Source organism: Rhincodon typus, chromosome 19, assembly GCF_021869965.1.
Source record: "Rhincodon typus isolate 14 chromosome 19, sRhiTyp1.1, whole genome shotgun sequence".
NCBI classification, from domain to species: Eukaryota; Metazoa; Chordata; class Chondrichthyes; order Orectolobiformes; family Rhincodontidae; genus Rhincodon; species Rhincodon typus.
Window position 1 is genome coordinate 47,732,359 of NC_063350.1, and position 15,629 is coordinate 47,747,987.

Here is a 15,629-nt window from a genome sequence, read left to right on the forward strand (position 1 = left end):
CCTGTAGAGCTGAAAAAGAATGGGGAGATGGAATCCGTGGTCTGTCCCTCAGTGCAGCCCGGTATGCTCTGCTCAGGCTTGAAGAAGGTCCTCCTCACACCAAGAACTGGAGGTTAGTAGCCAATTTAAACTTTCAATATCTTTGTTTAGCAAAAATGTATGGGGTTAACATCTGCAGGTCTGCCAGCAATACATAACTATCAACCATTAGCAGTGAGAGTCCCACATATATGGAATTCGTAAGGCATCTTTAAATTTGTAAGTTGATCAGAATGATGCAGCTTATTGGAAAAATGTTTGTTCTATCTACACTTTGTTGTTTTGCTTATTTGAAGTGATTGAATCAGTAGACTACTTTGTTTACCTTGACTGTGAACATAATTGGTCCTCATGCATTACTGAATCTTTTATTCCTCCAACAAAGCTTTGTAGAATGGATTACACTGTATACTCAGTTCCAGCTATTAGAAATAAACATGTTTTAAACAAATGATTGTTCTGTTTGGATGGATTATGTTCTTTTGTTACATTTTGAGTTAACCAAACAAATTTGATTCATTTGTAGGCCTCAGCTTCTGGTACTTGTAAAGGTGGACGAAGACCAGAATGTAAAACATCCACAGCTTCTAACTTTCACTTGCCAACTAAAGGCCGGGAAGGGGCTCACCATTGTGGGCACGGTGTTGGAGGGCAGCTTCCTGGAGAATCACACACAGGCCCAACGGGCTGAAGAGGTACACACTACTCTAGTTTCATTGTCTTATCAACATCTTTGCAGAATGTCAGTTTGATTTTCTAGACAGATAGACTAAGGATAGTCTTCCATAAATCTTGTTTGGAAAAGAATTTCCAACTCATATTCATTAAGAATTAGCAGCTAGGTCCCATGACATTTGTATAAGCAATTTAGAAGTTGTTTACCAAAGTCAGTAATGACATTTGCCCCCTGTTATTTATTTAGATTCCATTGCGAAACACCATCTTCTTATCAGGCTAATAGATACGAATACAAAATAATATGAGTAATATAATTTACTTATTTTGAAATGGAAAAATACTCTTGGTTTGAGAAAGTCTACTAATTTTCCAAAATGTGCTGATAAATGCAGGATTTTTTAACCGGTTGAGATGAGGTAAAATTAATAGGATAATGGTGGTTTTATGGTAATGTCACTGAAGAGGTACTCCAAAGACCCAGGAAAATCTTCAGGAACGTGGTTCAAGAAACTGAATTAAATTAAGTTAAGTTAACAAAATCTGGAATTGAAAATTAGTCCTCATGATGTTTCACTGCAAAACTATCTTTGATTGTGAGGAAAAAAACCCATCAGATTCATTAATGTGTTTTGAGGAAGGAAATTTGTTGTCCTTATCTGGTGCAACCAACATGAGATCCCAGACTCTGATATGGCTGATATATGGCTGAAGTGGCCTAACAAGCCACTTAGTTCAAGAAAATTATGGATAGGCAACAAATAATGCCAGTAACACAAATGCCCCATGAAAGAATATTTTATTTTTCAAAATGGTCTAAATATCTATTACAAATTTAACCATTAGTTTAAAATAAAATTCCCATCATGGAGTTCAATCAAGTTTTTAAATCCCTTCAAATATTTAATCCTTATATAAAAAAAAATTAATATCCGCACACCAAAGACAATTAATCCTTTAATAATCTTTCTGAGTTATTAAAGTGGACTTTCTGCTGAAATTATTGTAGGCTGTGGAAAGGAGCCACACATTTTTAAGGACATAATGATAGTTTTTTTAATAGGAAATATCAAGTAGCGCAAGTGCTGGAAGAGATTTATTGTCAACTTTTTTCAAACACACACTGGGAGGTGCCTACGCTCGGTTCGCACTAAACAACTGCACCTCACAGTCGCGAACCATTTCAACTCCCCCTCCCATTCCTTAGATGATATGTCCAACCTGGACCTCCTGCAGTGCCACAATGATGCCAGCCAAAGGTTGCAGGAACAGCACCTCATATTTCGCTTGGGAACCCTGCAGCCCAATAGTATCAATGTGGACTTCACAAGCTTCAAAATCTCCCCTCCCCCAACCGCATCCCAAAACCAGCCCAGCTTGTCCCCACCTCCCTAACCTGTTCTTCCTCCCACCTATCTCCTCCTCCCACCTCAAGCCCCACCCCCATCTCCTACCTACTAGCCTCATCCCGTCCCCTTGACCTATCCATCCTCCCTGGACTGACCTATCCCCTCCCTAACTCCCCACCTACACTCACCTTCACTGGCTCCAACCCCGCCTCTTTGACCTGTCTGTCTCCTCTCCACCGATCTTCTCCTTTATCCATCTTCTATCCGCCTCCCCTCTCTCCCTACTAATTTCAGAATCCCCTTCCCCTCCCCCATTTCTGAAGAAGTGTCTAGACCCGAAACGTCAGCCTTCCTGTTCCTCTGATGCTGCTTGGCCTGCTGTGTTCATCCAGCTCTACACCTTGTTATCTCCTTCAGGTTTGAAGATAGTTTTGATTTTGACTGCAATGAACAGAGAGACTGCTCCTGAGCTGGGGAAGGATAGAACACTTCTCTCTCACTTTAACCTGTTCCAATCTCCAAGCTTTTCAGTTATCTGAGAACGAATCACACAATTATTGCAGGCAAAAGGTCTCTCTCATTAGTCAATAGACCAATCATCTTCCTGTTGGCCAACAAAAGCTACAAAAATTGGTCTGCAACTCAATTATTGCTTGTTCAAACAGTTGTTTACAAGATGCTCATGTCAGATTACTTGCTTTTAAAAGATACAGCAGCACTTTCAAAGACTGATTTTAAAACAACATTCTCATTTCAGTTCACAGTTTTTAACAAAAAAAGCACAAAACAGAAGGTCACAGTTCTTACATCTAAAAGTTCATGACTCCCGCTCTGCATATTAAAGTCATTGCTCCAGCAAAAATGGTGTCTGTTCGGACTTCATGCTGACTTCAAATGATCCTGCTGAGTTCAGGGTGCCCTCACCCTCTGGATCTATTTCTTCTGTAGCCTGCAGTTTCCCCTTTAAAAAACTGTTGATTCAGTCACTCAACTACTAGCACAACTGGGTGTAATCTATGAGAAGCATGTTGCACTGATTTGGACTTGAATTTCCAATCAGATGCTATGACTGACACCAGACTGTGATGTGTATACTTAAGCAGCCTTATACTGTATCAAACAGGAATATGCCTCACCTAAGCGCATATGGGCCTCATTGGTATGGCCAACATATGGTGCAATCCCTAACTGTCCTTGAGAAGGTGATGGTGAGCCATCTTCTTGAATTATTACAATCTCAGAAAGGGAGTTTCAGTATTTTGACCCAGTGACAGTGAAGGAACTGTGACATAATTCCAAATCAGAATGGTGTGTGACTTGGAGGAGAACTTGTAAGTAGTGATGTTTTTATGCAACAGCTGCCCCTGCTCTTCTAGATGAGAGCAGTAACAGGTTCAGAAGATGCTGTCAAAGGAGCCTTGATGAGTTGTTGCCTAGCTGAATAGTGCATCAGGTGATCCTTAGATGTTATGTAAATCGCCTAGGTGTGAGCACAGATGAGAAGTGCTAGTAGGCTATTTAGCTATGAGGGGCATTGCTGCCATACCTGAATTCTATCTTCATATCCATACACTTTCAAGGGGAAACTTGGACAGAAGTGAATACTCTCCCAACATAGGAGCAGATTGGGAGGTTCAATTGGGCACGTTTAAACAAACAGGAATGTACACAGGAGAGAGTACATCACCTTCCCAACTCCCAACCAATTAAGTTAGGGCAGTAAATGTCACTTTCAGCCTTCCCCCGAGCAAGCCAATTCCCAGTATCACTGATATTCTAACAGAAATGAGAGTCTTAGTCCTCCCCTTAAATTCTGGTAGCCTGAGGGGGAACTCTGCTGATAAAGTGCATTGAGTCCTTTGGAGAGTCTCAGTGGCTAATTACCATGGATAGATTATAAATGTTTTTAAATGGTTTGAAACTTCAAGCAATGTTTTTTTTTACCGAGATAATAGCTTCAGGCGTAAAGTTATCATGACCCCATGTGCCATATAAATAGAACTTTTTATCTGATGTAGTATGCAATTTTTCAGAACTCTGATAAGCAGATGCTGAAGGATAGAAGATTAAAGTCAGCTCTTTATACACATTTAATCTTTTATTTATAGACTCTTACTGCATATCATGGACCTCCAAAACTATAACCCTCCTCTCATTCCATTGCTTTTGAGATTTGAGAACAACCTGCAAATAAAATTAAAAAACCAACTAAAGCAAAAGCTTCAATGGAAACTTGTTAAAATAAAATGTCATTCCCAGAGCTTATTACATATTCCAAATCATTCAACACTTATTAGTTTCAGGGAATCTCAAACAGCATTCTCTCTGTCTGTGGATATCCTGTGCAAAGATGGGCAAGCAGTTGGACACACTTTTGAAAATTTTTCTTTACATATATAGTCTGGAACACTAAATTAACAAAAAATGATAAAGTCATCATAGTAGCACTCCCTCATTAAAGATAGCAACTGGTGGTAGTTTAATCTGACGGTCACCATGCCACAGGGCAAAGGAAGAGGTTGAGAAGGAGAGTCATTCATGGTAGTGAAGGAGTAGGAATTGAACCCATGCTGTTTGCATTATTTTGCATTTCAAAACAACTATCTAGCCAACTGTTTCAGAGATAGTAGGAACTGCAGATGCTGGAGAATCTGAGATAACAAGGTGTAGAGCTGGATGAACACAGCAGGCCAAGCAGCATCAGAGGAGCAGGAAGGCTGACGTTTCGGGCCTAGACCCTTCTTCAGAAATGGGGGAGGTGAAGGGGGTTCTGAAATAAATAGGGAGAGAGGGGAAGGCAGATAGAAGATGGATAGAGGAGAAGATAGGTGGAGAGGAGACAGACCGGTCAAAGAGGTGGGGATGGAGCCAGTAAAGGTGAGTGTAGGTGGGGAGGTAAGGAGGAGATAGGTCAGTCCAGGGAGGATGGACAGGTCAAGGGGACGGGATGAGGCTAGTAGGTAGGAGATGGGGGTGGGGCTTGAGGTGGGAGGAGGGGATAGGTGGGAGGAAGGACAGGTTAGGGAGGCGGGGACAAGCTGGGCTGGTTTTGGGATGCGGTTGGGGGAGGGGAGATTTTGAAGCTTGTGAAGTCCACATTGATACCATTGGGCTGTAGGGTTCCCAAGTGGAATATGAGTTGCTGTTCCTGCAACCTTCGGGTAGCATCATTGTGGCACTGCAGGAGGCTCAGGATGGACATGTCGTCTGAGGAATGGGAGGGGGAGTTGAAATGGTTCGCGACTGGGAGGTGCAGTTGTTTAGTGCGAACCGAGCATAGGTCTTTGCAAAGTCAAAGCGACTTCACAAGCTTCAAAATCTCCCCTCCCCCTACCGCATCCCAAAACCAGCCCAGCTCGTCCCCGCCTCCCTAACTGTCCTTCCTCCCACCTATCCCCTCCTCCCACCTCAAGCCCCACCCCCATCTCCTACCTACTAACCTCATCCCGCCCCCTTGACCTGTCCGTCCTCCCTGGACTGACCTATCTCCTCCCTACCTCCCCACCTACACTCACCTTTACTGGCTCCATCCCCGCCTCTTTGACCGGTCTGTCTCCCCTCCACCTATCTTCTCCTAAATCCATCTTCTATCCGCCTCCCCTTCTCTCCCTATTTATTTCATAACCCCCTTCCCCTCCCCCATTTGTGAAGAAGGGTCTAGGCCCGAAACATCAGCCTTCCTGCTCCTCTGATGCTGCTTGGCCTGCTGTGTTCATCCAGCTCTACACCTTGTTATCTAGCCAACTGAGCTAGTTGACCTCCAGTGACAGCCCTTCCTAGGAGCACTGTAACAAAAATCAAATAATCAAAGGGAACTTATCTCAGTTAAATTAAAATGTCATTCTTGGGCTAACAATGCAGTCTCGCCTCTGCAGTGTCCTCCAGTTGCACAGCCTGCTGCTATATACTTGAGCATAGATGAGTCCCCATTTAATATCCATTATCAAAATGCCTAAATGACATACATTGAACAGCTTCCTATTCAGAAGTGTTGTATGCAATATTACCATAACCTAGTTACATGCCCTCACTTCTGTCCACTGATTATAGGGGAATATGTGTAAATGTTAACCCCAATCCCATAATATTTGACAGCACTACATAACGTTGATCTCACTCTGCAACATGTTTATATAAAGGAGGCACAATTTACGGAAAGCTATTAATCCAGAAATAAATATTTACAGAACAGGCTTAACTATTAAAATCAAGACCGTAGCAAAATGTATTTCTCAGCCATGTACGAATTCACTTGCACCAATTCAGTCATTACATCAGTTCATCAAACTGTTGAATAATTAGCATGCAGACAACATAGAGATGTGGTAAAGTGGACATAGGCCATGAAAATCACCTGCTAATTTATGGAGACAAAATGCTACTGAGCTTCCTGCCTACTCTGCAGAGCTGAATGTCAGCAAACTTATGTTGAAGTGTAAATATCAAATTCAAGGTCTTACTTGAAATTAGATAATGTGGTGTATAATTCTGATTGCACGTGCCTGAGTTGAATACACAGCATATGTAAGATGGCATTTTGCTGAACTGCAGGCCTGATTTTAGCCAGCTGTCATGCTTCTGTATGTAAAGAATGTGCCTACTGATCCAAGGCATTGCATTCTTTATAATCCCTGCTTTTTAACCCCCTTCATGCAACTGTTTCCTCCATTTTTTGCCTCCATTATTTAGAATAGGGAATAATGAAGAAACTGGTACCGAATATTTTAATGAAATGTCAAGAAAAGTTCAAGATTAATTTGCAATCAACTGTGATGTAGTTATTTATGGTTTTAGCACATGGAGCACTAATTATCTCCTGTGGGGGTGGGTTGATGCCATTAACTGGGCAATAATTTTCCACCTAAACAACTGAATAGGCCTAAGGCTGAACTGCCTGGTGGATACTGAAATAACTGCACAGAGGCCGGGCCCCGTCACCAAGCCATCCTTTATTTACTAGTGCACAGTATATGGGTGTGGCCAGCCAGCTCGGAATCAGTCCTCACCTGAGGAGATTCTAATCTCCTGGTTATATTGGTCAGCCAAGGCTTTCCTGACTGGCCCAGGTTAACAACCCTAACCAAGAACATCGTAGTCAACAAGGTCCACCAGGTCCCAGTCACAACAAATACCTTACCCACTTTAATACGACAACACCTCTTCTGGAATACAGTTCTGGTCTCCCTTTTATAAGAAGGATATTATTATGCTGGAGAGGGCTCAGAAGAGATTTACTAGAATGTTGCTGGGAATGGAGGATTGAGTTACAGGGAGAGGCTAGATAGGCTGGGGTTTTCTCCACTGGAGCGTAGGAGGGGGACAGGTGACGTAATAGAGGTTTATACAATAATGAAGGGTAGAGATAAGGTGAATGGCAGGTGTCCTTTCCCTAGATTGGGGAATTTCAAGACTAGGGGACATATATTTAAAGTAAGAGTCGAAAGATTGAAAAAAGACTTTTGGGGCAATTTTTTTTACACAGAGAGGTGGTTTGTGTATGGAATGTACTTCCAGAGGAAGCGGTGGATGCAGGTACAGTTACAATGTTTAAAAGACATTTAGATAAATATATGAATAAGAAATGTTTAAAGGGATATGGGCCAAGCACAGGCAGTTGGGACTAGTTTGGTTAGGGATTATGGTCAGCATGGACTGGTTGGACCGAAGGGCCTGTTTCCATATGACACTATGACGAGTTCAGAGCTGGGTGAGAAGGCCATCTAGCATATTTCATGTGCCCCATGACAAAGATACACTCTGCAGGGGTGGTAATAAAATCTAGCCCTACAACCAATCATCATGGTCATACAGCTTTTTGAATCCATTTAGATTTGATGATTATTAAAGGGTAAACATGAAAGACTGTCCATCAGGCTGGCTGAGATACAGCAACAGGATAAATGAATTTCAAGTCTCCTAACTCCTAATATCTCACTTCTGTCCATTATGTGGGAAAAGAACAAGCTGCTGAGGCAAAATCACAATGATGAGAGGTTAATGCATGCAAATCGGTCTCTTGCCATTCACTGGGAAGATTCTCATCTAGACATTAAAATTTTAGGTTCAAAATTAGACTTTTTCTCTCATGATAAGAATTTAATTTTTCTGATCTCACCATATTTTATTGTTACCTGAGTCATTCAGGATTGGAAAAATTCCACCTAGATTTAAGAAATCCCACAACCAGCAAATCATATTCATGTTTTGCAGTCCAACCATATACAGTTATGAATGGTGGTGGAAAATTAAGCAATTCACAGCTGGAGGCACCACAATTATCTTCAAGGGGGAACATCCAGCTACAGTAGTACAGCTACAATACTGACACCTACGACGTAATGTGGGAAATGGTCCAGGTATGTCCTGTTCACAAAAAAAGCAGGACAAATCCAACCCAGCCAATTACTGCCCCATCAATCTGTTCTCAATCAACAGTAAAGTGATGGAAGAGGCCATCAATAGTACTATCAAGCTGCTAGGGCCACTCAGCTCCTGATGTCATTACAGCCTTGGTTCAAATATGGACAAAAGAGCTGAATTCCAGAGATGAAGTGAGATATCAAGGCTATACTTGATGGAAGGAGCCCTAGCAAAGCTGTAATCAATGAGTATTGGGGGCAAACTCTCCACCGGTTGGAGTCATACCTGGCACAAGGGAAGATGGTTATGGTTGTTGGGGGTGAATCATCTCAACTCCAGGAAATCTCTGCAGGAGTTCCTCAGGGTAGTGTCGTAAGTCCAACTATTTTCAGCTGCTTCATCAATGACCTTCCCTCCATCATAAGGTCGGAAGTGGAGATGTTCGCTGATGACAGTGCAATGTTCAGCGCCATTCATGACTCCTCGGATTCTAAAGCAGTTCATGGTCAAATGCCACAAAACCTGGGCAATATCCAGGCCTGTGCTGAGAAGTGGCAAATAGCATTTACACCACACAAATGCCAGGTAATAGCCATCTCCAATAAGAGACAACCCAACCACCGTCCTGGCATTCAATGGTATTACTATCGCTGAATCCCCCACTATCAACATCTGGGGGTATACTACTGACAAGAAACTTAAAGGGACGTGCCATATAAATACAGTGGCTACAAGAGCAGTTCAGAGACTATGAGTACAGCAGCGAGTAATTCAACTCCTGATTCTCCAAAGCCTGCCCACCATCTACAAGGCACAAGTCCAGAGTGTGATGGAGTCCCCACTTGTTTGGATGGGTGCAGGCCCAATAACTCAAGAAGTTTGACATCATCCAGGCCAAAAAATCCATTTTATTGGCATTACATTCACAAGCATCCACACCGTCCACCACCAACTCTCAGTGTTTGAAGTCATACCTACCACAAAGGAGGGTGGTTGTGTTTGTTGGATGTCAATCATCTCAGTCCCATGGCATCTATGCAGTAATTCCTCAGAGTGGTGTACTAGTCCTAATCATCTTCAGTTGCTTCAGCATTGATCTTCCCTCCATCTTAAGGTCAGCATTGACACATTTCTAATGATTGCGCGACATTAACTCCTCACATATTTAAGCAGTCTGTGTCCAAATGCAGCAACATCTGGACAATACACAAGCTCAGGATGATAAATAGCAAGTAACATTCACATTTCACAAGTTCCAAGCAATAAACATCTCCAACAAGAGAGAAACTTACCTCTTGGCATTCAATGGCATCGCTGGATACTATGCTATCAACATACTGATGACCATCATCGGAAAGTGACTGACCCAGATGGAATCCGTGGCCATGCACACAGATCATGACCATCATCGGAAAGTGACTGACCCAGATGGAATCCGTGGCCATGCACACAGATCCTGCATGGACCAGATGGCAGGAGTATTTGCAGATATCTTTAACCTCTCCTTACTATGATGTGAGGTTCCCATCTGCTTCAAAAAGACCACTATTATCCTGGTGCCAAAAAAAAAATCAGTCAACATGCCTTAATGACTACAGCCCAGTGGCTCTGACATCCATCATTATGAAATGCTTTGAGAAGTTAGTATGGCACACACGAACTCCAACCTCCCAGATTGCCTTAATCTGCTACAATTCACCTACTGTCACAATAGGTCCATGACAGATGCCATCTCCTTGGCTCTACACTAGTCCCTAGAACACCTGGATAAGAAGGACACCAAAATCAAACTCCTATTTATTGACTTTAGCACCGCTTTCAATACCATAATTCCAACAAAACTCATCTCCAAGTTCCGAGACCCGGGACTTTGCTCCCCGCACTGCAACTGGATCCTTAGCTTCCTGACCACCGGACTGTAGTCAGGAAGGATAGGCGACAATACCTCCTCCACAATAATCCTCAACACCAGTGCCCCACAGGCTGTGTACTCAGGCCCTTGCTATACTCTTAAAACACTCACGACGGTGAGGCCAAATTCAGTTCTAACTCCATTTCCAAATGATGAGACAGAGTGTAAGAAAGAGATAGACACCTTAGTTGCATAGTGTAAAGACAACTGTCTCTCCCTCAATGTCAGCAAAATGAAGGAGCTGGTCATCAACTTCAGGAAGCGGAGTGGAAGATATGCCCTTGTCCGCATCAATGGTGCTGAGGTGGACGTATTCGAGATCTTCAAGTTCTCAGGAGTAAACATTGCCGATGATCTATCCTAGTCCACCCACATCAACGCCACAGTCAAGAAAGCACACCAACACCTCTATTTCGTCAGAAGGCTAACAAAATTCAGCATGTCTACAATGACTCTTACCAATTTATATAGATGCAGCATAAAAAGCATCCTGTCTGAATGTGTCACAGCTTGGTATGGTAGCTGCTCTGCCTAACAGTGCAAAAAATTACAGAGGATTGTGAACACAGCCCAGTCCATCACCAAAACCAGCCTTCTTTCCAGTGACTCCGTCTACACTTCCTGCTGACTTGGGAAGGCAGCCAAAACAATCAAAGACCCCCACCCCACCCCAATTATGCTCTCTTCCATTGGGCAGAAAATACAAAAGTTGGAAAACACATACCAACAGATTTAAGAACAGCTTCTTCCCCACTTATCAGACTCATGAATGGACCTCTCATATACGAGAGTTGATCCTTCTCTGCACCTCCTCTGTAGCTGTACCACAATATTCTGCATTCTGTTCTATTACTCTGATGTACTTATGTAATGTATGATTTGTTGGGTTCACATGCAATACAATACTTTTCACTGTATCTCGGAACCTATGATAATAATAAATCAGATCAAATCAAATCCAATTGACCAGAACCTAAGCTGGACTGGCCTTATGTATACAGTGGCTACAAAGGTAGATCAGTTTCTGGGAATTCAGTGGTGACTAACTCACTACCAGGTTCCCAAAAGCCTGTCCAATTAGGCTCTGAACTGGGTTTTGGTGGACTTTCCTTGGCATCAGAAGAGCCATGTGCCAGTGCCACCACAGGTTGGCAGCTCTTCTTAGTCAGTAGCACCACCAGGGAAGTGCTAGGTGCTGTCAATGCTGCACTCACCATAAATTCAGAATTGCCAAGGGACCCAGGCCACAAGTGAGTGTTTCTGGAGGTGTATTGTCAGGGAGGAGTTTGGGGATGGCGGTCTGGCGGAGGAAGATCACCAGCAGTAAGAGCGTGTGGGTGGCTCTCTGTAAGTCCACCCCATTCCCAAAGCTGAGACCCTGAGATCAGCTACTGATCAGCAATGGACTGCCTTCTGAAAACCCACAAGAAACTCCAACAGGCTTGGCTTTTCAGGTCTTCCTTCATGGTCTTCCCATTTGCTCACTGCTGATGTAATTACCAGTGACAATGGGATGAGGTCCTTAAGTGAGCATTAATTGCCAATTAAAGAACTTTGATGGAGAGGTGAAGGCTGTCCTCAAACCTTCCCACCATGCATTTGGTCACAGGTAGGAAGATGACAAGGTCCCTCCCTGCCACCTGTCCTGCTCAATTAATGCCCTTCCTGCAACCAAACTCCCATAGTGAGGACGTTAAGACACATATCAAGTCTATTGATCCGGAATTTGCCAATAATTACCATAATCTAATGAGCTGGAGAAAGGGTTTTTTGACAACTGGCAATTATTTACAAACTCAGCTCAGACCAGCCTACTGGATGGATGTTTGTTAAAGTAAGTGCTCTAAATAATGGCTTCAAGCTAATCCTCTGCATCGGTAACTAGTCATGCTCTATCAAGCAGCCTTCCAAATGTTGATTTTGCTCAGTCTGTCTTCTTCCTATTCCTTGTCATTTCTGCTCATTCTCTCCATATCTTTCTGGGCAGTCGGTTAAACGTCTCATGGAAGTGGAAAAGGTGAAAGGGTTCTGTCAAGCCGTTGTATCATCCAACCTGCGTGATGGCATGTCCCATCTCATCCAGTCATGTGGTCTGGGAGGAATGCAGCACAACACTGTACTGATGGGCTGGCCAAGGGCCTGGAGGCAATCTGACGATCCAAGAACATGGAAAAATATAATTGGTATGTATAATTCTGTAAAACCATAGGATTCCAGACTGATTGTCCCTGCATTCTGAATCCGATTATAAAACACACTTAGAAGTAAAGGTACAGGAAAATTAATTCTAGAGAAACAGAGGTAGAAGAACACTAGTGTCAACTTTCTTTAAACATGTGGAACGTACAGTTGGGACTTGATTTGTCAACCATTCCTTGCCAATAAGTACCAAATAGAAATAAAAATAGGAAGTGCTGGAGAAACTCGGGAGGTTTGGCAGGATCTATGAAGTCAGAAACAGAGTTAACGTCGCGAATCCAATGTGACTCTTCCCTTCTGTTCCAAACAAGAGCCTTTGGACTCAAAGCATGAACCCTGTTTCTCTCTTCACAGATACTGTCAGGCCTGCTGAGTTTCTCCAGCATCTTATGTTTTGTATTTCAGATTTCAGCATCTCCAGTACTTTGCTTTAATTAGAGTGAAATAGAAGCTTTATACACAAAATCACTAGATTTTAAATTTGCCTCTGTCAAATCATCCTGTGCAATAGTAGAATAAAACATTGCACACATAATGGTGACGTAGGAAGAAATACAGAAGGTAACAATCCTAACAGTGTAAATAAACACAAATTCTCCAATACGAGGGAAAAGGAAAGTCTCATATAATACTTTTCAAAAAGAATGAAAATGCTTGGGATTGCATAAGGAGTTGTGAAATACTGTGGTTGAGATCTAGAGACTGCAGGGTTCCCAAACAGAAAATGCGATGATGTTCTTTGAGCTTGTGCTAAGGCTCACTGGAACACTGCTGCAGGCCTGCAACAGAAATGTTGTCATGGGAACATGGTGGTGTGTTGAAGTGGCAGGCAACTGGAAACTCAGGGTCATTTTTGCTGTCACAATGTGGGTGTGGATTGGAGGAGACCACATTGTGAACAGCGAATATTGTAGACTTCAATAACTTTAGAGGCTGATTCCATCCTTCTATGCTTTTTTACCCACCCCCACACCCATTACTTCTATGACATGAGATAACAAGGTGAAGAGCTGGATGAACACTGCAGGCCAGGCAGCATCAGAGGAGCAGGAAAGCTGACATTTCGGGTCTGGACCCTTCTTTGGAAAAAGAAGGGTTCAGACCCAAAACGTCGGCTTTCCTGCTCCTCTGATGCTGCTTGGCCTGCTGTGTTCATCCAGCTCTACACCTTGTTATCTCAGACTCCAACATTGGCAGTTTCTACTATCTCTGAGATGGTTATGACATGGTTACGGTTACTTCAGTCACCCATTCTCCCCAACCCCTAAGCCTATTATTACATTATATGGGTTGCATTCAGTACAGCTCACCCATTTTCACCATCTTATTATCACTTAATTAGCTTTTCTTCTGCCCTAACTTGTTATCCATAATCTCCTTGTTTCTTTACCCCTTTCTGGGCTCCATCTCCATTTATCCACTCACCTCTCCCCAATTCCATCTCCCCCACAACTTCAACTTCAGCACTATTATCAGTTTTTACCAGCTGCTAACAGTTCTGATAATAAGTCGCTGAACTCAAACATTAACACTGGTTTCTTCCCACAGATGCTGCCAGACCCGCACAGTTTCACAAGCAATTTCTGTTTGAGATCTCCAGCATACATAGTTATTTATTTTATGTTACTCCAGTTGAGATGATGCCCTTGAGTAGTAACATTTATGTCAGCTAATTTCTTTCTGTTGCAGCGTTGCCAACTATCAGCAAAACATAATATTATGGGTAATTTAAGGGGTCTTGTATGTGAAATCAGACCGAAGGAATTCCTTGAGAATTTTAAAATTTTTTCAAAGGCGCAGAATTGGAAATAAGCACTGTCAGAGCCCCAAGCATGCAATATATTCAGTTGCTTCAAGGTTAACTTGAACCTTAAATTCACTTAGCTGCCTTAGCTCCACGTGTTTCTCTGAATCTACTCCATCATTTTAATTGTTGTGCTATTTTCAGAATGGGTTAATGAAAATAATAATATGCTTCCAAAAGACAGTTTAAATGTAAGACATATGATAATTATGCAGGACTAATGCAGCAACCTTGTAACCTTGATTTTGTAGAAGTGGTTCGAGAAACAACAGCAGGACGTTTGGCTCTTTTGGTGGCTAAGAACATCACTGCATTTCCATCAAACCAGGAGAGGTATTCTGAGGGTTACATTGATGTCTGGTGGATTGTTCATGATGGGGGAATGCTGATGCTCCTGCCTTTCCTCCTCAGGCAGCATAAGGTAGGTGAAAATATTTTGAGAGTAATCATTATAGAGCACCAAAGTAGAATATTGCTGTATGCATGGGTTGGTTGCACTATGCATGTACCTGTCTGGTGCAAATACTGCAGTTCATTTTAGGTGCAGAATTCATGCTAACAGCAGCACTACATTCAATAGGCTACACTGAAATCTCTCATGATATGGGAGATGCCGGTGTTGGACAGGGGTGGACAAAGTCAGAAGTCACATGACCCCAGGTTATAGTCCAACAGCTTTATTCAGAAGCACACAAGCTTTCACAGCACAGCCCCTCCGTCAGGTGCAGTGAGAGAGAAGAGCACACAGACACAGAGCTTATAGGCATAGATCAAGGGCTGAGAGATCAAAAGCTCATACAACTGAAGTGAGTGGAGTGTCAGATAATAAGTCTTTGCAGGTGACCAAGAGTGTTAGACAGTGTGTAAAGTGTCTATAAAGTCAATGTCAGTGCTGGCATGACAATCAGGCAGAGCCATAGGAATATTCAAAAGGTGACATCTTAGATCAGACACTGAATTGTAGGCATGAGGCTTTGTTCAGAATCTGCCTCAGGGTTTTAACTTGGACTCAGGCTGGTTTTATTCCAAAAACTGGAATTTATAAGATGCCACCTGACTGACTGTGACTACAAATTGTGTGTTTTTTGAACAAAATAGAATGTATCTGTAAATAAACAAACATCTTGGATGAAATTATTTAACCCATAGGTTTATATACTCTCTCACAATCACACACACTCTTTCAAGTGTGCACACACACATACACACACTCTCAAATGTGCACACACACACACACACTCTCAAGTATGCATACACACACTGTCCCCCCCCCCCCCCCCCCCCCCCCCCC

At 42.6% G+C, this 15,629-nt stretch overlaps 1 protein-coding gene across 1 annotated transcript in view; it reads left to right on the forward strand.

The window, feature by feature from the left end:
• LOC109911932 (solute carrier family 12 member 5-like) overlaps positions 1 to 15,629 on the forward strand; it is a 328,602-nt gene that overhangs the window by 297,575 nt on the left and 15,398 nt on the right. The window contains 4 exon segments of the mRNA XM_048608592.1: positions 8 to 112; positions 566 to 734; positions 12,323 to 12,518; positions 14,590 to 14,759. Of these exon segments, the coding sequence (XP_048464549.1) occupies positions 8 to 112; positions 566 to 734; positions 12,323 to 12,518; positions 14,590 to 14,759 (640 nt within the window).